Genomic DNA, 20,332 nt, shown 5'->3' on the forward strand with positions numbered 1-20,332 from the left:
ATGTTTCAATACTGAGTTATACATATTTATAATTATCAATATTTAACATTTAGTGTGTATTTAAGTATTTTCATATTTAACACAATACTAAATATTTTATTTGTAATACTTTGTTAAAATGGAAAGCCACAGGCCCAGGGCCAAAGGGCGATAGCTGGGCCAGGTCATCAAACCAGGGCTTAATGCCCAGCCTACCTGCAGTTTCAGTCTCTCCCAGGAGTGGCATTTTAAGCCAGCGTGGGATTTCCTTTGTGAGGTAATCTGCCTACGACCCCCAGTCTTCCTGAGGGAGGGGGACCTCCTCTGCAACAATCCATAATCTTTTCTTTGGCAAATAGCTTCCTTGTCCCCTTCTCCTGTCTATAAAAACCTTCCATTTGTACAGCTCCTGGGAGCATTTCTCTACTTGCTAGGTGGGATGCTGCACCACTCATGAATGTTTAACAAAGCCAATTCGATCTTCAAATTTACTTAATTGAGCTTTGTGTGTTTTTTTTTTAACTTAAAAGGTCAAGTGGGAAGGAGGGAATGCACATTCGAATATATTGTATGGTCAAAATTACACTCTCCTCCCCCAAAAAACAGCAAAAACATACATGGAACTGACTTGGAGGAAATAAACCAGCTTGCTTAAATGGTTGTGCGTGGTGAGACTAGACCAGGTTTCTGCTTTTCTAAATCCCGTAAATTTGCTATGATAAACATGCATGACATTCAGGATTAACAAAACAATAGCCAAAATTTCTCTTTAAACATACATCCAACACTACAAGGCTTCCTTCACACACCCACATCCAGGAGAAGAATCCAGTGCCATAAGGAGAAATCCAGTGCTCCCAGTTTCCGAGGCAAAGTTTCATCTCGATCAAAAAATAAATTCAGGAGGAAGCAATACCTTGACAGAACTGGCAATGCTTAATTCACAGCAAGAAGAGCTGCAAAGCTGTAACTGCGGGAGACTGGGAAGCCCCAGCCTCGGTCTTGAAATGAACTGGCCTGAACCAGTCAGGTAACAACTGCGGTACTTGGAGCTTCCATCCGATCCATGACTTCAAACCAGGAGGGGGCACAATGCTAAGAGCAGGGGCCTGTTGGGACAGAGTGGTTCCAGCCATGGTTCATTCACCTGTTCTTCAGGTACCATCGGGGCCAGGGGCTAGCCAGGAGCACAGAATACCATGGGGACCAAAAGCAAACTAAGTTGTTGCCCTCAGGTATCCCAGAGTTTAATGGTAAAAGAGAAAGCCAGCCAGATAAACAGCACCAAGTGTCTGTTCCTAACTGTGAGGAATGGAAAGATGGGAGCAGAGGGCAAGTCCACAGTTGCGGGCATGCGACCTCAAGAAAGCAGAAAGGGAGGGAGGGCCTGGAAGAAGTATAGCTAAGGGCCTCCAGGCTATTCATTCACTCAACAGGCATTACCTGAACATCAGCTATACGCCAGGCACTGCTCTAGGCACAGAGATGAACCAAAATCTTCATCCTCCTGTGGCTTGTTATTCTAGTGATGGAAACAGGCCCTCAACAACTTCCTGTGATTCCTGCTGAGGGGGCCATGCAGGGATGAAGGAGGGCAAAGGCAAAGGGTGCTGGGCAGGCACCTACTTCAGACAGCAGGGCAAGACCTGGGAAGATGTTTCCAGGCAGAGGACACAAGCTGGATGAAGGGCCTGGGAGGGGCAGGGCAGAGTGGCCAAAGGGACCAGGCGTGGAAACAGGTAAGGCGGGCACAGGCAGGGGCCAGCACCATAACCAAACCCCTGACCCTGGGTTTCCGAGTGACACAGGGGTGGTGATGCTACATGATTACTTTCTAGGGTTGTCATGAGGATTAAGAGACCCGCATAACTCAGCTCCAAGCCTGATGATTGGTAAGCACTCCCGTCAGTCATTTACGCCCTGGAGCCAGCAGCCTCACTCAAGATTTGTAGGCTGAGGCTGTACTGAGACGGCCTCCTGGGCGTGGTCAGGAAAGCTGCTCTCCGCGCCGCCGATGCCAGCCCTTGAAGAGGCTGGGCTGTCATCGCACAAGGTGACACCTCAAAGGGCGGGCCCAGCAGCTGCTGCAGGGCGAGGCGCAACATCCGGAGACCCAGGTGAGAACCCAGCTCTGCTGCTGGCTCGGGGCAGCCTGGGCGAGTCACCGCCCCCGGGCCCCCGGGTAAAACGGGGGCCAGGCTCCCCTCCTTCCTGCTAGGCCTGCGGGCACGGGGCAGGATGCGGGGCCTGCCACCTCCCCTGCAAACACCAACAATGGCTCGCCCGACATCCCAGCAAATCTCTTGGCAACAGGTACGGCCTTCCAGAGCCAGCGTGAGGCTCGCACAGGGAGGCTGCAGCCGCCACTCCCCCACCACGCCCCTCCTGGGCCCGTCCTGAGAAGGGAGAGAAGCAGAAGCCGCCAACTTTCACAATGACACACAGCCGGTCCCCAGGACCCTCCCTAGGCAAGCGCCAGCCAGCTTTTTGGGTAGCTGCTACTTCCCCTTCTGCCCCACAAGATGCGGCCCAGCCAGGAGGGTGGGGCAGCTGCTCCCTGCAGCCCGAGGACCTCAGGCTTTCCCTGGGCTCCGCACGGTGGCCCCAGTCGTCTGCTCCCGGAATGGAGTTTATGAGGGATCTCCCGGCGGGGATGGCTGCCCTCGGGCAATTCGAAGGAGACTTTCACCAAGTCGTCTCTTCTGCTGAAAACACTCCTCTTTCCTTTTCCCATTTTAAAACAAAGGTCAGAGACAAGGGCAGCAGGTAGGTAGGGACTCTTCTCCATGAACTATCATTTCCATGAGGAAAGAGATCATTTCTGCACAGATGCATTCTGTGCCCCTGGCACTGTATCTGGCACATGAAGCCCTCAACAGGGTCACTGAGCGATCAACTGAGTAAGTGAATGAACAGACTTCAGTAGATTGTCTTTATTCATTTATATTTAGAAGAAAAATAACCACACTGGGTTTTAGGAAATGTTTGAAAGCAGCTCTACTTCTAGAAATAGATCCCCAAAACTAGATTTATAATATATATGAAGCTTACAAAAGCATTATTTGAGAGTGAAAAACTGGCAACAACCTAAACTGTTGCTAGAGCTTGGTTGGTGACTAGTGAGATAAATTACAGCCACTCCAACCAGGAAATAACATGCAACCCTTAGAAAGAACGAGGCTGCATTTGTCTGTACTAACTTGGAAGTTTGTTCTTTAACAGGTTATCCTGGACATGTTGCTGACCCGACTGACCGACACAGAGGATGTATATCACGATTCCAGCTGTATTTTGAAAGAATAACAGACGCACACTGTGTGCACATAAACACCCACGTACACAGGAAAGGGTTTGGAAGGTTGCACATCCAACTGAATATGACCACCTCCCCAGATGTGGAATTTTGGTGGGAGGAATGCAACTAAGGGGACTCACATTTTTACTTTATATGCTTTTAGTCTTTAACATGTTTTTGATAAAGAGATTGCATCACTTTATGGTTTAAAAAACTGAAATGCATATGGCAAAGTTTTTTGGGTTTGTGCGCTTGGGCTTCTGTATTTTGTTTTTGAAGCAAAACCCAGTGGGGGCCAGGATGTGGTGAAAACTTCACACTCCACACGGGCTTGGGTGGGGGTGGGGTAAACCGGTACAACCAGAAGGAAGAGCGCATGGGCTGCAGCTGTTGATGAAAACCTGAAACGCTGCGCACACCCAACAACCCCACTTCTGAGGATTCCTCTTAAAGGTGTGATTATAGAAAGACACTCAAAGATCCACGAGCAAGCACACTTGCCCCTGTGTGTTAGCAAGTAATAGGAGAGATCCCATGAGAAACCTCAATTGCCAACTTTGAGGGTTTCCTAGGTAAATTAGTTTGTGCATGTGACCGAATGCAAGAAAACATTAATCATCATTCTGTGGAATATTTGAGGTTATAGGGAAAATGTGCTGATACTGTTCAATTTTTTTAAATAAAAGCAAACTGGAAAACTACATATCTAACAATCTCAACTTAAAAAAAAATTCAGTTTAATAAAAATCAGTACTTACTGAGAACTTAACAGGCATACAGCATTGTGCAGAGACTTATGCATATGATTTATATCTTCTGCATATAATTTTGCATGTTATTTGCATATATATTCCTATGAATACCATTTACATGTATGACCCTTTGGGGGAGGGGTCGTTGATATATTATCCCCATAGAAATTATTATCCCCACTTTACAGATGGGGAAACTGAAGTTTAGAGAGATTAAGTAACTTGTGGATGGTCACCAAGCTCTAAGGACACATGTGACACTAGGTCTGTGCTCTTTATACTACTATCTCGTCCTACCTTGCTCTGCACAGAAAAAAGACTGCAAGGAAGGCTACAGTGCTGTGTCCTGGCAGGAGCAAGAGCGCCTTCGATGCCCTTCTGTGTGGGTATATAGGTCTGTATCTTTATACATTTACAGATTTAAAAGTCTCCACAGTCCTGGCAGAGATAAACACTTATGAGTTTATTGCATAGAACTCCAGATATATATATATACAAATGAAAATTATACAGGTAAATTTAAGATTATATACATTTTTTTCTTTTTTTCATGTGTTTGCTACTTTAAAAGAAATGCCACCAAAAATATCTAAAAAGAGGGTGGTGGTTAAGGAGCCAAATCTCTCCTCCATAAAATGTTACCAGTGGTCTTTGAGCATTGAGTTATTGCTATCAAACACTGGCTCGGTGCATGGCAGCCACAGTGGAAGAACCAGGCCCCCAGCCTGCTGGCAGCAGCAAACAGGAACTCTGGGTTGGGATCAAGGTGGGGTGAGAGGCAGGGGACGGTTCCAGCCAGGCCTCCTGTACACTGGAGGTCTCTGGGTGTTGGTGGTCCTGCAGTAATGGCGAACTGATAAAGCAATGGCAGTGCTGGAAGCTACTATTTATTGAGCACCTACTATGTACCAAGCTCTGTGCTGGGCACTTTGATTTTCAGACCAGTTCAGAACTCTGCTTAGAACCTGAAAAACTCCGAAAGTTGTAAAATGCACCTCCCATTTTCAAAGAAGAACCTCTGGGGAGAGGAACACAGGTTTTTGGGGAATGGAGAATGTTCCTTCTCATAGCAGCTGCTCTGAGACATTCGTTGGCCCAGGAAAGAACCTTAACATTCACCGGGCCTCTCTGATGTGCTCAACATCTAGAGATGCTTTGCATGCATCTATATATATAGAGAGAGATGCACAGCAGCAGAGAGGGACATAACCCTGAGCCTCCCTGTGACTGTACTAGTATACTTCACCCAACTGGTCACAGGGACTCCATGAGGTGGTCTACTGTATATATATACACACACACGCACAATATATATAATTGCTCACAGCAATTCTATGAGGTAGGAACTACTACCCCACTCTAAGTTAGAGAGACTGAAGCTCAAAAGGGTTAGGTGACTCGCCCAAGGTCACCCAATGCCAAAACAGCAGATCCAGGACAAGACCACAGACCTTCAGACTTTAAAGCCCACACCCCACGTAATATCCCAAAACTGTCTCAGGGCAGCAGACACTCTTCCCTTCTCTCTCTGCACAAATGGGTCCCACTGGCCATCGAGAATCGCTTCACACCCACCCAGGGCTGGAGTATGTGCTTTACTTGGCAACTATCAAATGAAGCTCACAGCAAGTTTGAAATCCTAGACAGAAGTAAATATTTAACACAAGGAAGAAGCAAAAGGCCTAGCAACAGAGAGGGACATAACCCTGAGCCTCCCTGTGACTGTACTAATACACTTCACCCAACTGGTCACAGGGACTCCATGAGGTGGTCTATTGTTATACCGCCTGTACAGATAAAAGAACTGAGGTTTGGACGGTGAAATGCTTCTCCAGCTCATAAGTTGCATAGCCAGGATTTGAACCAGGCTTGTCGTGTCTACAGTCAACACTTTGCTTAGTCCTCCCTGCTGCTTCCCATAGTATCTCACTCACTGAGAAGCACAGACATTGTCTCTAATGAGGTGACACCCTTGTTTGGGAGGAAGACCTGCTAAACATTCTCTTATGCCTCCCTGAGTTGCATAAGGACATGTGGGGGTGGGATTGCCTCCAGGGGCCCAGACGGTCCCAGGAAGCTAGGAAGATGCAGACAGACTGCCACCCCATCTCGCAGGCTTCCTCCACTGTTTCACCAAGGTTCAAATCCCAGACCCCAAGGAAAAGGATTTTCCAAAACAGAACAGGCCTCAGCAGGCATCCACACCTCAGCTCCCCAGGCCCAGTGATAACTGTATAAATATTTGCACTCAACTCTCCCTGAATGTTTTTCCTCCTTAAGTGGTTTCCTGGTTTCCTCAACTGCATATGCCAAGTCACTTGGAAACCTGACACACCCATCTGCATCCACCCCACCCCTGCCAGGTTCTGAGTGGGATTCTGGAGTCTGCTCGGCACATCAGCACCTCCACAAGTACAGAGTGCTGGAGGAGACACCATGGGAAATGGGAACCCCAGTGGGGAGGTCTCAGCTCCCAACCCTCCCTGTCCCCACCGGGGCTTCCCTGCTCCAACCAGCCCCAAAGGCTGATCCTGAGCCAGCTTTGGGTGTCCTCCCTCCCCAAAGCAGTAAGTTCTTGAAGGCTGCTGAGCTGAAGGTCCCCCTGAACTCCCCAGAGCACAAGAGACTCTTCTGCCCCCCAAAACTCCCTGAGCCTCAGGCCCTCCCTGGCTCCCTACCTTCTGCCCTTGAGCGAGCCGGTCCACTGGAGGCTGTGAGGTCAACAAACCCTGCTACTTCTCCTCCCTCATGACCTGACCTTGGGCACCTCCACTCCGGGCCTCAGTGTCCTCACCTGTGTTGGGGGTGGTCCCTACCTACCCCCACTCCCCCCACCCAGAGCCCTCTGATGAAATGCCAAGTCTAGAAAGCACCTTGTCTAACCACTGACACCTACCAGGTGCTTCATAAACCTAATAAATGTGTGCTGTTATTTTTGTTACTCCTCCCAAAATACCCTATTTCTCACCACCATGCCTCTGCCCACTAGGCTCCCACTTCCATGACTGCCCTGCCCAATCTGGTTTACCTGGCAAACACTTATCCACCTTTCACGATTCAGCTCAAACTATTGTCTCATGCTGGCCTCTTCTGAATCCCCAAGCCCCAGGCCCAGGTGGGGGAACAGGCAACCACCACCGGGCACCAGGATCTCCCTGCCCAGCCCTGAGGCCTGGGAACTCGGCAGGAGAACTCGGTCTAAGGCCCCCGTCCCCAGAGCCCAGCACCAGGCCCGGAGCAGACTTAAGGAAACAAGAGTAATCACAGCTGCCTTTCTGGAGAACTCACAACATAAGCATCTTCTTCTAACTGGCATCACAACCCTCTGAGGGAGCTTTTATTATCAGCCCCGCTTCCCAGGAAAGCGGAAGGGCAGCAAAGCCAAGCAGCTTCCCCAAGGACAGAGAGCCAGCAGTGGGCTCGGGGTGCAAGCTCAGGTCTCTCTGGCTCTGGAGTGCACGTTCTTAACCACTCCAGCTAAGAGAAGGAGGAAGGACAAGGAACAGCTACAGGGGAGGTGAGCTGGGCCCCAGCGGTCAGTCCCTGCAAGTGAGGGATGCTGCTCTTCAGGACGCAGAGCGTGGCCCTGCTCATGTCCCATGTGAGAAACCCTTCATCCTGCTGGGGTTAGGACAGACCAACCCTGCACTCTGGACAGTGGCACGTTTCTAACAAGCTTCCACATAATGCTGACGCTGCTATCTCCCACACTTTGGGTAGAGAGGGTCTACAGCAATGGGTTTTATAGTACGGTCCTTCAGCCAGCTTCGGCCGGGAGCTTGCTGGGAATGCAAGTTCTTGGACCCCACCCTGGGCAGAAACCCCAGGGTCTGCACCCAGCAATCTGAGTGTTAGAAGCCTACCTGTGGACTGAGATGCCCCAAATCTGGGAACCCACCAGACCTGCATCCATCTTTTAAGGCCCAGCCCTGTCCTAAGCTGTCAGCTCAACGCACTCATGGAGGTGAGTGTAGTGACATGGGAGAACCCTGTGAGTGAGCCCGTGGCCATGGGGTCAGTCCTGGCTCTGCCCTTGCTAGCTCTGTGACCTGAGGAAGGTCCCTGCCCTGCCCTCTCTGGGCTTCAGCGCCCTGAGAGCAGGGATGTCGGAAGCCACATGTAGAGGATGTCCTTGGCCATACTGTGCCATTTCTGTTCCAACCCTCCTGACTATCCCTGCAATTCTCCACCACAGGGGCTCAACAGTGGCTCAGTTTCTTGTGGATGTAATACAAAAGATACAAAAGTAACCACCAGAGGAACTACAGATAGTGACCCTTCCGTGCTGGAAAGCCAGGGCTGAGGAAACAGGAGGTACAGACAGAGGAACCATTTCACTACTGGAGAAGGATGTTAAGGAAAATAGAGTTGCATATCGTCAAACTGATAAACAAGACTAGTTAATACCACTCGCTAAGTCCTCTCTGGCTGCACGTCCTCCTGACGGAGATGCATGCAGAGGTGCCTGTGATGACAACCAGAGCCAACATCTGGGGAATGACACTGGAGGCTTTCTGGCTTTCCCCTTAAACCTTCCTGTACTAGGTGAGTTTTATATAATAATAAGCATGTACTACTTTTTCATCACACAACAAAATCATTACTTTAAAAATGCGTATTATTTAGCAATGCAAGAAAAATATGAGAAGAGTTGAAAACAACCGTCTCTGGGAGTGGATGGGTTAAGAATGTGGCAGGAGCAGAGGACACATGGCATGTGTTATTCTGGTTAAAAAAAAAACATTGAAAATGTAAAGAGATTCTGACACGTTACATCATGGATAAACCCTGAAGACATTATGCTAAGTGAAATAAGCCAGCCACAAAAGCACAAATGATCGCACTTATATGAGGTTCCTAGAGCGGCCACACACAGATAGAGGGAGTAAACGGGGTTGCCAGGGCCTGGGGAGGGGAAATGGGCAGTTAGTGTTTGATGGGGACAGAGCTTCAGTTTGGAAGATGAAAAGCTTCTGGAGATGGTGGTGATGGCTGCACAGCAATGTGAATGCACTTAATGCCAATGAACCATACACTTAAAAATAGTTAAGATGACAAATTTTATGTCGTGTGTTTTCCCACAATTTTTTAAAAACCCAGACAGGAGAGATAAAAAATAATGTTTTATGATTCTATGACATCTTTCTTTGTTGATAGATAGTAATCACACTAGAGAGGGTGAGGATTTAATAATATGGTAACTGCTGAACCACTGTGTTGTACATTAGAAACCAACATAAGACTGGGTATCAATGATATGTCAATAAAATAATAATAATGTTTCAATATATGTGCCTACTGTACTGTTTTCCTCTGGCTCTAAATGCAGTGTGATGCCTCCATGTGTCACTCTCACTCACTCAAAATCTCTGACTGGGAGCAGGAGCAGAGGGCTTCCCCCGAGGCCCCAGGAACCCAAGCCAGACTCGAGAGCAGGACCACACTGCAGCCACGCCCAGTCCTGCACCGTCGGAGGTGGAGCATCCCTCTCCCCTACACACCAGGCGCCAGCAGCCCCCACCGCCCCAGCCAGCACAACCAAAAATGTCTCCAGACACTGCCAAATGTCCCTGGGGGGCAAAATCACCCTCAGCTGAGAACCACTGGGTTGGACGGAGCCGCTGGGAAGCACACGTGCCCTGCAGCCCAGGGAGGGCAGGCAGGACCCCTGACACCCAGGGCCTGTGAGTGAGAGTCCCGCACCTGCTCCTCCAGCAGGCAGAAGCTGGGCCGACACCCCCAGGCAGGCACCACGGGCTCTGCCTTCACCCTCACCCGCAGACGTCTCCTACCCAGTCTGATGTCGCCCTCAAGAGTCATCAGTACATTGCCGGCTTTCAGATCCCGGTGGATGATCCTCTTGTTGTGCAGGAAGTTGAGGGCTTCCAGCATCTGGCGGCAAACCACCTGAATCTGGGGCTCAGTGAGGCCTCTGTCCAGCTCTGGAAACAGAGAGAGCTGCTGTCAGTTCAGCAAGTGCTTGCTGCAGGCACTGAATGCCAGGCCCACACCAGGGACAAGAAATACAAAAGCCATAAACACAACTGAGCATTTACCGTGTACCAGGTTCACTTCTAAGCAGTCACATGCATGTGACTACCTATTTCTTCCTCACAGCAACCCTATGGAGCAGGCACAGTTATCATCTCACTTTACAGATGAGGAAACCAAGGCTGAGAGAGGTCAAGTCACTTGCTCAAGGTAACATGGGTAAGAAGCCACAGATCTGAGATTCAAACCAGCCAATCTGGCTTCAGAGTTCAGAAACACCCCTCCTAAGAGGCACAGACCCATTCTGGGAGGAGGTACTGGTGACGCCTGCTCTGTGCTGGCTCCCAGCTCCAGGCAGGTATGCAGAGAGGGGCACAGAGATGTTGAGCAAGGCTTGGAACAGAATGCGATTTGGGTGCACAGGAGGGGAGAAAGGGCAGCAACTCCCTCTGCCTGGGGCACTGGAGCCTCCCCAGAGGAAAGGGCATTTGAGCTGCATCTTTAAGGAAGAACAGAGGTTTGAGAGGAGAAAATGTGGGCCCAGAGCATTCCAGGTCAAGCAACCAGCAAAAGCAAAGGTCTGGAGGCTGACATGGGCTGGTGCTGAAATGCCAGCTGGCTGCAGCGGAGGCACTGGAGATGTGGAAAGTGAAGGGCTGGCCGGAAGGCCGTCACCAAGAGCCTTGCATGCTAGTCAGGGACACACACCCCAATGTTTGCTTAGGGACAGTGGGGCCTCCTCTGAGCAGGTGACAGCATGTAGCCCACACAGGAGAACAGCATGTGCAAAGACCCCTGTTGGCTGAGAGGAAAGTGAATCAAGATTAGAGGTCAGCACCGCCTGATTCTGCAGGAACTTTCAGGCCAAGCAGTGGAGGCTGCATTTTATGTGAAACACAATGGGCAGTGCAGGAGAGGCTCTAAGCAAGGTTACACAATTTGATTTTTGCATTAAAAAAATTCCCTCTAGTGCAGTGAGACAAACGTTTGCAGGGGAGGGAGAGCGGGCAGGGAACTGGGCTGGGGGCCGTCCTGGTGGTTCAAGAGGCCAGACGGTGCTCAAGGCTTCGAAGAGGATGGACTCCCGACTTGACAGGTTGGGAGGTGGGAGGAATGAGGAAGTGAGTGGGTGCAGCAGGAGGAAGGGCGTGAGGTTTGAGGACGCCATCCTGTGCTCACCACCCACACCGCCATGGTCACCATTTCCTTCTTTTTGCCCCCCAAGCTCCCTGAGCTGAGGTGAGCCCCCACCACCCTGCCCACTGGGTCCTCCGGCCACAACTCCAAGGCTGGCGGCCAGGGCCTCCCTCCAGCTAGAGCGGCACCCTCCCGTCTGCCTCCCCCTGCTGTCCCAGGCCAGGAATCCTCGAGGTCAGAGCCCTTAAAGCCTGGTAAAAAAACACACCGGCCAGAGTGGCCCAGGAGGCCCTCGCTCTGGAGTCCACAACTGCTCCCCTTCCCTGTGACCTCATTCTTAACTTCTGTGTTCCTTCCCCCAGCTAGGGGCCAGGCTCAGCCTGCAGAGACTTCAGGGTCACATAGGCTGAGCCTGAACCCAAGTGCTGCCTCCTACTAGGTGCGAGGAACCTGGCAAGCCAGTCCATCTTTCCATGCCTTCATTTCCTGGTCTGTAAAATGGGATGATGTTAACTGACATGGGCAGAGCTCCAGCGATAAGGCATGCCCTCCACCATGGAGGGCAGTCAATAAAATGCAATTATGATGTTGGTCCTAAGATTATGCTGGATCATCTGCATTAATTTTTTTTAATGTCAAAATGTGTCTTGCTGTTTCATTCACTTTATAAATGAAACAGGAATAAGTAAAGTGGTGATGATGATGGTTGTCTCATCGTCATTTTTTGGAATCTTTACAACATGCTGGGCATGGGACAGAGGACTTGGCTGCATCATTTCATTTACTCTTCCCAAAGATTTAGATATGAAACCTTTCTGTAAACCCAGTTTACTGAGATATAATTTACATACAGCAAAATTCATTTTTAGATGTGCAGTTCTATTAATTTTGGCAAATATATAGTCAAAGAGCCACCACCACAAATTAGATACAGAATGTTTCCACTTCTCCCCCAAATTCCCATGTGTATTCAACCTTTCACCCCCATCTCCATCCCTTAAGTAATCACTAATTTGCCTTCTGTCCCTACAGTTTTGTCTTTCTAGAATATCATACAGTTGGAATCATACAGTATAAAATTTTAAGACTAATTTTTGATTGCATGGCAATACATGAACAATTTCTTATTAAAGAATTTGCAACACTGCAAATAAGTCCTACATCTCCTTTGAAACCACATCCAATCTGGCCCCTCACCCTCTCCTCTGCAGAAGGGCTGAGAGCCAAAATGTTTAATAGCTGGCAAGGAATGGCCAATGGATCAGAACAGACGCTGGGTGCTAACAACTAGGAAGGCCATACAGTGGCATGCCACATGGAGGTTCTCCCCGGCTCTCAAAGGGGCCAGCCCAGCACCACCACTACCTGGAACAGACCTCAAGCCTAGTCTCATCACTACAGGTCACTATACAAACTGCAGGGCAATGGGGAGTCGGTCAAGGGCAGAACGTCCCTCTAAGCAGGGCAGGCATCTACAGGAGAGTCACCCTCATCACAGAGCTGTGACGGAGACCCGGCTCTCCTCTTGGTAGGTCTCCCCATCCCAGTTTCTCTTCTCCACCTGATTTCTAGAATGTCCATGGCACTATTCCTTTAACTGCTGCCACCAACATGGAGAAAACTACTTGAGGCTGGAGCAGTTAGTTCCACCAGGAAAAGTAAGCCAGGGAGCCAGAGAGTGAGCTCGCCTGCTGGCTGAGCCATGCTGGGGTCCTGCCCCAGCTGTGAATGAGGACAAGGGCATGCTTCTTCTATCTCCAACATTCTCCCCCAGGTCTCATTCTGCTGAGCTGCACACCTGGAGAGGCAGAGGCTGCTAGCCGGCTCCCATTCTCCCCTTCTCTTTAGTATCTGAACATATGGCCCCCCATCTAAAAATCCTCACTTCCCAGCTCCCTTGCAACTATGTGTTACTATGTTCTAGCCACTGAGATGTAAATAGAGATGTCATGAAGGGTTTCTGTGACATCTCCTTAAAAGAATGGCAGTGGGGAAAAAAAAAAGAATGGCATTGGTGTGTGTTGTTTGTGGAAATGTCCTACCCTCCCTTCTTCTATCCTGCTGTTTGGAATTCAGATGTGACAGCTGGAGCTCCCACAGCCATCTTGTCACCAAGAATCAAAAACCAGCTTGAGAACTGGGCCAACACACAGGAAAGTAGGACCAAGAGTTGGAGAAAGAAAACAAATCATTATTTTTTTATTAAGGTATTATTGATATACACTCTTATGAATGTTTCACATGAAAAACAATATGGTTACTACATTCACCCATATCAACAAGTCCCCACCCAAACCCCATTGTAGTCACTATCCATCAGTGTAGTAAGATGCCACAGATTCGCTATTTGCCTTCTCTGTGCTACAGTCTTCCCCATGACCCCCACACCGTGTGTACTAAACATAATACCCCTCAATCCCCTTCTCCCTCCCTCCCCACCCGCCCTCCCTCACTCCTCCCCTTTGGTAACTGCTAGTCCCTTGGAGTCTGTGAGTCTGCTGCTATTTTGTTCCTTCAGTTTTGCTTCATTGTTATACTCCACAAATGAGGGAAATCATTTGGTGCTTGTCTTTCTCTGCATGACTCATTTCACTGAGCATAATACCCTCCAGCTCCATCCATAAGAAAACAAATTATTACAACAACTTTTTAAAAAAACTCCTAGATGAAGATGGTCCTGAAGCCAGACACTACAACTTCTCAGATATTTGTGCAAATAAATCCTCCTTCCCCTCCCACACCCCTCAACATTTTTTTCCCCCTAAACTAGTTTGAACAGTCTTGGACTCCTTATAACCAAGAGAGTCTCGACTCCTGCAAGACCACCATTTTTATTTTTAGATTCTACCCATAACAATGAAAATCTCTGAAGGCAGTCTCTGCTGAGAAGGCATATCCAAGGGCCTATCACAAGTGCCCACATCCTCTTCCCTACTGTCATTTACCTATCTGGGAACTCTGGGCATGGCCAGGGGCTCTGCAAGAAAGGCCAGCATTTCCGTAGCTCAGAATGAAAAGGACAGCACAGATGTGAGACTTCTCTCAATAAAAAAGAGGCTGCATGGTGCTCCATTACGCTGAGAGCCTCTCCTCTCCAGAGCCACCCCAGAACCCTGCTCCTGACCCCAGAACCTGGGAGGTCTCAGACGCTCCAGGATGACAAGACTGACAAGACCTTGGCCCACATCTCAGTTCTGCTGTGTGCCTCTGGTCCAGCTCCTTAACCTCTCTAAGTATTATATTAGTCTGATCAAGAATAAAACCTAACACTCTTTCCGATTTTATACACGAGGATAATAGGTGAACGCAACCACCAACACTCTAGCATGCAGTAAGCGATCACTGAACAGTGGTGATGACTAGTACCTATTTTTCAGTTCCTGTCAAGCTTGCCTGGGACATCAAGACCTGACGATATCCCCATTGAGGTCTTAACGAAATTGGTGGGGTCCCCACTTTTCAAGGACTCTCCATCAGGTGTCTCATTTTCACATCCCAAGAATGCTGTGGAGTTGGACAAAGGCCTCACATCCACTTATGGCCCAGAAGTCTCAAGGTGGGGAGAGACCAGCACAAGGCCACATGGCTTTTTGAATGGGAAGTGTTAGGTCTTCCAGCAAGTGTCCTACCTTCCAAGAACATAACATCTACTCCCAAAAGGGGACAGAGTGGACAGGTGCTCAAATAGGCCACACAAACTCCAGGGGTGTGGGACCAAAGGACACCCACCCTAGACAGAGTTACGCCCAGCACCACACACCGGGACCACGGAAGACTCACCCAGCATGATGGCATCCACGGCTCCCCCGGGACAGAACTCGATCATGATCTGCAGGAAACACAAGGCAAAGTGATTATGAGCAGGACGACACAGTGCATGAGGTGGGCGAGCCCCGGCCCCCACCGCAGCCCAGGCAGGACGGGCCGGGGCCCAGCGCCCTGCCCACGGCCTCTCCTCCCCCTGCCCCAGGACCTGTGCAGTCGGCACCCGTCCCAGGCCCAGAGATGCTGCTGGGACACTTCATTTTCCAGAAAAAAAGCTAAGTTGCCACAGAGACCCACAGCTTTGGGGAACCGCCTTTCAGCCAAGCCTGCATCCTCCTTTTCCCCTCCAGTCTGCAGCCCCACTTCCTACGCGCCACAGCCAGCAGGGCTGGGGAACACCTTCTGCCCGCACACAAGCTGGCCCAGTCCTCTAGGAATCCCAGCACGCATCTCCTGCCACCCTTCATCTCTCAGAGCCCAAGGCCCCCATCAGGGCCTTGAAGCCCAGCTCAGGTAGAGACACCGAGGCCTGGGAAGGGGATGGGCTGACCAAGGCCACAGATGGCCTAGTGGCAGGTCTGGGCCTGGAAAGCAGGCTTTCAGGGCCCAGGTCTTTCATCCATTCATTCGTTCAACATACACACAGCAGCTACCAGGCCTGGGAAAACAACCAGACCCAGGCCTGCAACAGTCTCTCAGCCCAGTGTGGGGGATGCTAACGGACAAATACAGTAAAAAAGTACCATGGGTACCTACCCACCCCCCGTCTCCTCTGGTTCATTCCCATCTTCACTCTATCCCACTCTGGGCTCCTATCAGATGTGCAAGGATGCTTTTTCTCTTTTTCCTTAATCCAGGTGGGTAAGGAAGGGAGAAGGAAGCATTGCAAACTTCAGGACAGACTCCCAGACTCTCCTCCCAGCTTCTGGCCCTTTCTTGGTGTAAAGTCCCTCCAATCACATTCAACAGAGGCAGACACACTGCCCATGGGGAGGTTAAAAAGGCCCACTTGCTTCCTTAGCAAGAGAGAAAACCTCGCCATGACCCCCTGGGCCAGAGCCAGCTCTCCAGCCAGAAGAGGGAGGAGTGGCCTCAGCGTTTGGATAAGGCCTCCAGCTTGCAGTCAGCCTTCCAGAGGCTTCCTGGTGATGCAAATATGAGGATGCAGTGACGCACGGCTGGACCCAAGTCCCAGGCCCCCTGCCACTGGCTGTGGGCTGGGCAAGTCACTCCAACCTCTGAGCCTGTTTTCTCAGCTATAAGATGGGGCTGCTGACACTGTTGCTTTAACTGGGCCCCAGTACTGGGCTGTTTTTAGGGGGACAAGCCCCATCTGGATACAAGAAATGACAGGTCAAGCAAGGGGGTTTAAACTGGGCCAGGGACACTATAGGCACCAGATAGTAGGAATAGCAAAACAGTGCTGGTCGTCCCTCCTAGGCCGGGGCAGCAGACAGGTCTACAAGGCAGGTCTGTGGAACGCTACGTGCCATGGGCGAGAGCTACATAAGGGGACACCCGCGTGCTCGCACACCACGGCCTGCCAGGAGGATGAGCATGCCTCTGAGGCTCCTACGGTCCCTCTGACCTTGCCTGGCCATCAGAACACTGGGCCTGGCCTCAGCTCCCCCAGGACTTCTCTCTAACACTACAGCGGCCATCACCCGGAGTAAAAGCCATCAGAGATGTTTGTTCTTGATGGATGGATTAATGTTCTTGCAACCCAGAGCAGTAGGGAAGAGGTATTACTTTCTTCCACTCACTTACTCACTCATTTACTCACTGGTTCATTTAACCAACCACCAACCAACGAGGCTTATTCCCAGGGGTCAGGGAACAGGAATGACCTGGACACAGGCATCGCTCTCTTGAAGTAAAGCATGTCACTTTGCCTTTTAAGAATTTTCAGCTCCACAAAAGGACAAAAAATCCTACTAACTGCTAGAAAAAGACCAGCCACCAGAGACACTGATGGAAAAGAAGCAAAACCTGTCATTAAACAAGGCTACTTACTAGCTGAGCAGCCCGTAAGATGGGGGCATACATACCCACACCCCACAGGAATGAGGTCATCCAAGCCTTACTGAGTGACAGGTACCTGGGTGGAGCTCGGCCAGTATGAGCTGTTGCTATTGAGCAAACCATGAGCACAGAGGTGAGGGCTTTTTGTTTCTGTATTGTTTTTTTGAAACTCCATGAAAGCTATCCTCTTTTCTCTCACCCAGAAAAATGCAAATACAAACAAGTGTTTGCATGCAATTGCACTAAATTCTTGCACACCCTTAAGTCCCACCACCAAACCCAGGTTAGGAACCCCTGTGCAGCTTCTCCACCCCTAATATCTGTGTGGCCTTGGGCAATTACCTATCTCTCTGCAAAATGGATATACTATGGACCCTCCAGAATTACTGTGAGGGTTGGATAAGATGGTATTTATAAAGCAAAAGACCCAGGCCTCACGCACACAGTGAGAACACCGCAGGCTCGGCCCCTTCCCCTCCTCTAACAGGGTGCAGTTGAAAAGGAAAATGTCAGCAACTTGAGTTCAAGTCCTGATAATGCCATTTAATCAGCTATGTGACCTTGGGTAGATCATTTTATCTCCCCGAGCCTCATTTCTTCATCTAAAATGGCACTAATCATCTCTATCTCCAGCACCATCAAGACAGCTAAATGAGACTTTCAACATGAAAAGCACAACCTGAAAGCCACACCAATTAACATGTGTTTCTTGAATCTCTAGCAAACAAAATCACCAGAAAGCATCACACTCAGACCCCTGTTATTTAGGTTTCCTACAAAAACTTGCCTTCCCAGAACTACAGTTTATCAGCACAACTGCAGTTGCGGTCAAGGAGTCAGTGTGAGAAGTGGCCAAGCCTAGGCGGTTACTGCATCTGTGAGCGAAACCACCCCTTACACAATGTCCTTACCCAAGCTCCCCGTGCCCCGTCCTCTCCGGAGTGCAGCCCTAGGAAAGCCTGAGCTTCTGCCAGTCTGGTCTGCTTCCTCTCCTGCATTTCGAGAGCTCCATGACCCCTTGCGCTTCCTTTCGTTTATTTATTTATTTGTGCTTTGGCTGCTGGGAAGCTTGAGATTAGCTTTGGTCTTATTCCCATGAATAAGTGCACCAACTTCTGGTTCTAAGCCAGGATTAAATCCGTATTTCCCAATTTGAGTATGGACCCAGTGAAGCGTTTTTAGGAAATGACTGCCCTGTACCCGTACTGCAGAAGTTCGAAACTTTATGAAATAGCAGTCCTTGCTATTAATCAGAGTATGTGTCAAAATGCTGTGAACCTTTGTGTAAATATTGCCTGACTCTATTCTCACACATGGCAAAATATGGTTTGGTTTTTTTTTTTCTTTTTATATGAAAAGTGGTTGGTATTTGTTTTCTTCCTTCCAGGTTAAAGGGTTTCAGATCTTAGTGCCTTTCATGTGATTGGTGCAACAACAATAAAAAAGTGATGCTTTCATGATCTTTACTGGATTCTACTACATGTGCCTTAACACTTTACCTTTCAGTCAGTGGCAGAACTGCAGGGAACTTTTATAGACATGCACAGGGTTTCATTAACAAAATAATCTCAATAAATAAAATAGTAATAAATAAAAATAAAATAATCATCTCAATGCCTTAGGAAGTTACTAAATATGCATGCTCAGAAAGGAAAATGGAATCACATACATCAGTGCCCAAGGAAGAAATACAGGTGGTCTGTGCTTGTGTCTTCTATGTTTGACTCAAGGAATATGTCATAAAGTTTTGTATTAGTAGTTTCTAAAATTTTTAATGGAAAGAACTGGCCTAAAATAAGCCCTGGCTGTTACATAGGCTTCTACCCACCTGAAGAGGGAAGGGATACCTATGCCTACCCAGCCCCAGCAGGTCTTGTCCACAGTGTCCTGGGATGAAAAGAGGCTCCTCTGAGGGTTCCTGGGTGTAAAGCTGAAGGCTTCTAAGACCTCACCAAGCTCCAAATCTGACTGACTCAGCCCTTTCATGCTCCTTTGAGAGGGCAGCAAGCAGCCTGTGGCTCAGGGTTTTCTCAGGACATGGAGAACTGAGGGTTGTGATCAGTTTAATCCATCAACAATTATCGACTGAGTTTCTATGAGGGATCCCACATTGCTAGGCAGATCCATCAACAAACACTATCTGAGCTCCTACTCTATGACAAGACTGGGGACTGGGAACCCACAACAATGATCAGACAAGTCCCTGCCCTAAGACCATGGCAAAGGCAGATACAGAGTGAGAGGTTCAGTCCCAATGTGACTATGTTACCCAGAAGCCTATGACAGCAGTGGTTAACCTGGCCTAAAGCTGTCCTGGAGGGCTTCCCAGAGGAGGAGACTTCCAGGCTGTGCTTTTGAAGGGCAAATTTGCCAAGTGAAGGACAAGGACATTCCAGGAAGAAATACAAGAGTACAGAGGCAGGGCAGCACAAAAGAGTATGGAAAGGGGAATGTTCCATGGGGTTCCAAAGGACAGGAAGAGAGTGGGTCAGAAAGGTCAACTGGAACTCGAATGTGAACATCTTGAAGTATGAACTTTATCCTGAGAACTCTGTGTGCTTATGTCTGGGGAGAGGCACCAAGGGTTTTAACAAGGGGTGTTGGAGACAGGTTTCTGCTTTAGGAAATCCCTCTCTGGAGGCTGGGAAAGCAGGGGAGCAGTGGGTTTGATGCAAACAGTAAAAAGACCATTTTATCTGGCCTGGTTCCCGGGGCTTCATAGCTGCTTTCCCCCTTCACACACTGATTTCTTCCTTCCTCTTTGGGAAACAGCCATGAAAGCTGGGTAGGACTTGCCTCATCCGCAGCAGGGAGGCAGTGCCTAAACCAGCCAGGGATATTCTCTGCCTTTTGCCCTTATGGTTGTTAGTTCAGGGCTGGTCAAATCAGAGCAAAGCTGGTAAGTTCTGCTTGATGGTGTAGGATGCCATGATGTCTCCCTTTGAGGCCAATTAGGAAGCACACAGCCCTGATGGTTACAGGCAGCCACCTTGCAACCATGAAGGAAGCCAGTGTGAAGACACAGCTGATACAAAGAGGAGGGCAGAGAGAATCATGGTGTAACAGATGCCTGCTTCAAACCTGACCTCCCTCTGCACTTTTCAAATAGAATACACAGCCAATTTATTTTTTGTTCTTTAGGTTAAAGTTGATATTTTCTGTTACTTGTTACTCAAAGCATCTGATCTAACATTTGACAAGAGACAATGAGGATGAATTAGGGCAATGAGAGAGGAAGATGATGCCATCTTGTTGGGCAAATAAGATTTCCTAGGAATCTCTAGTTGGTGCCAGCTAAAAACATGACCCCAGGGGTTCTCCAACTTCTGCACATATCAGAAGCACTTAGAAGGCTTGTTTAAACAGATTCTCACATAAACAAAATCAGAAA

At 49.1% G+C, this 20,332-nt stretch overlaps 1 protein-coding gene across 1 annotated transcript in view; it reads right to left on the minus strand.

Moving 5' to 3' along the window:
- STK10 (serine/threonine kinase 10) overlaps window positions 1-20,332 on the minus strand; it is a 113,084-nt gene that overhangs the window by 51,989 nt on the left and 40,763 nt on the right. The window contains exons 3-4 of the mRNA XM_036884685.2: window positions 14,935-14,983; window positions 9,819-9,968 (exon numbers count right to left, since the gene is read on the minus strand). Coding sequence (XP_036740580.2) covers window positions 9,819-9,968; window positions 14,935-14,983 — 199 coding nt within the window. The remainder of the gene's footprint in view (window positions 1-9,818; window positions 9,969-14,934; window positions 14,984-20,332) is intronic.

This window comes from Manis pentadactyla, chromosome 2, assembly GCF_030020395.1.
Source record: "Manis pentadactyla isolate mManPen7 chromosome 2, mManPen7.hap1, whole genome shotgun sequence".
Lineage (NCBI taxonomy): Eukaryota > Metazoa > Chordata > Mammalia > Pholidota > Manidae > Manis > Manis pentadactyla.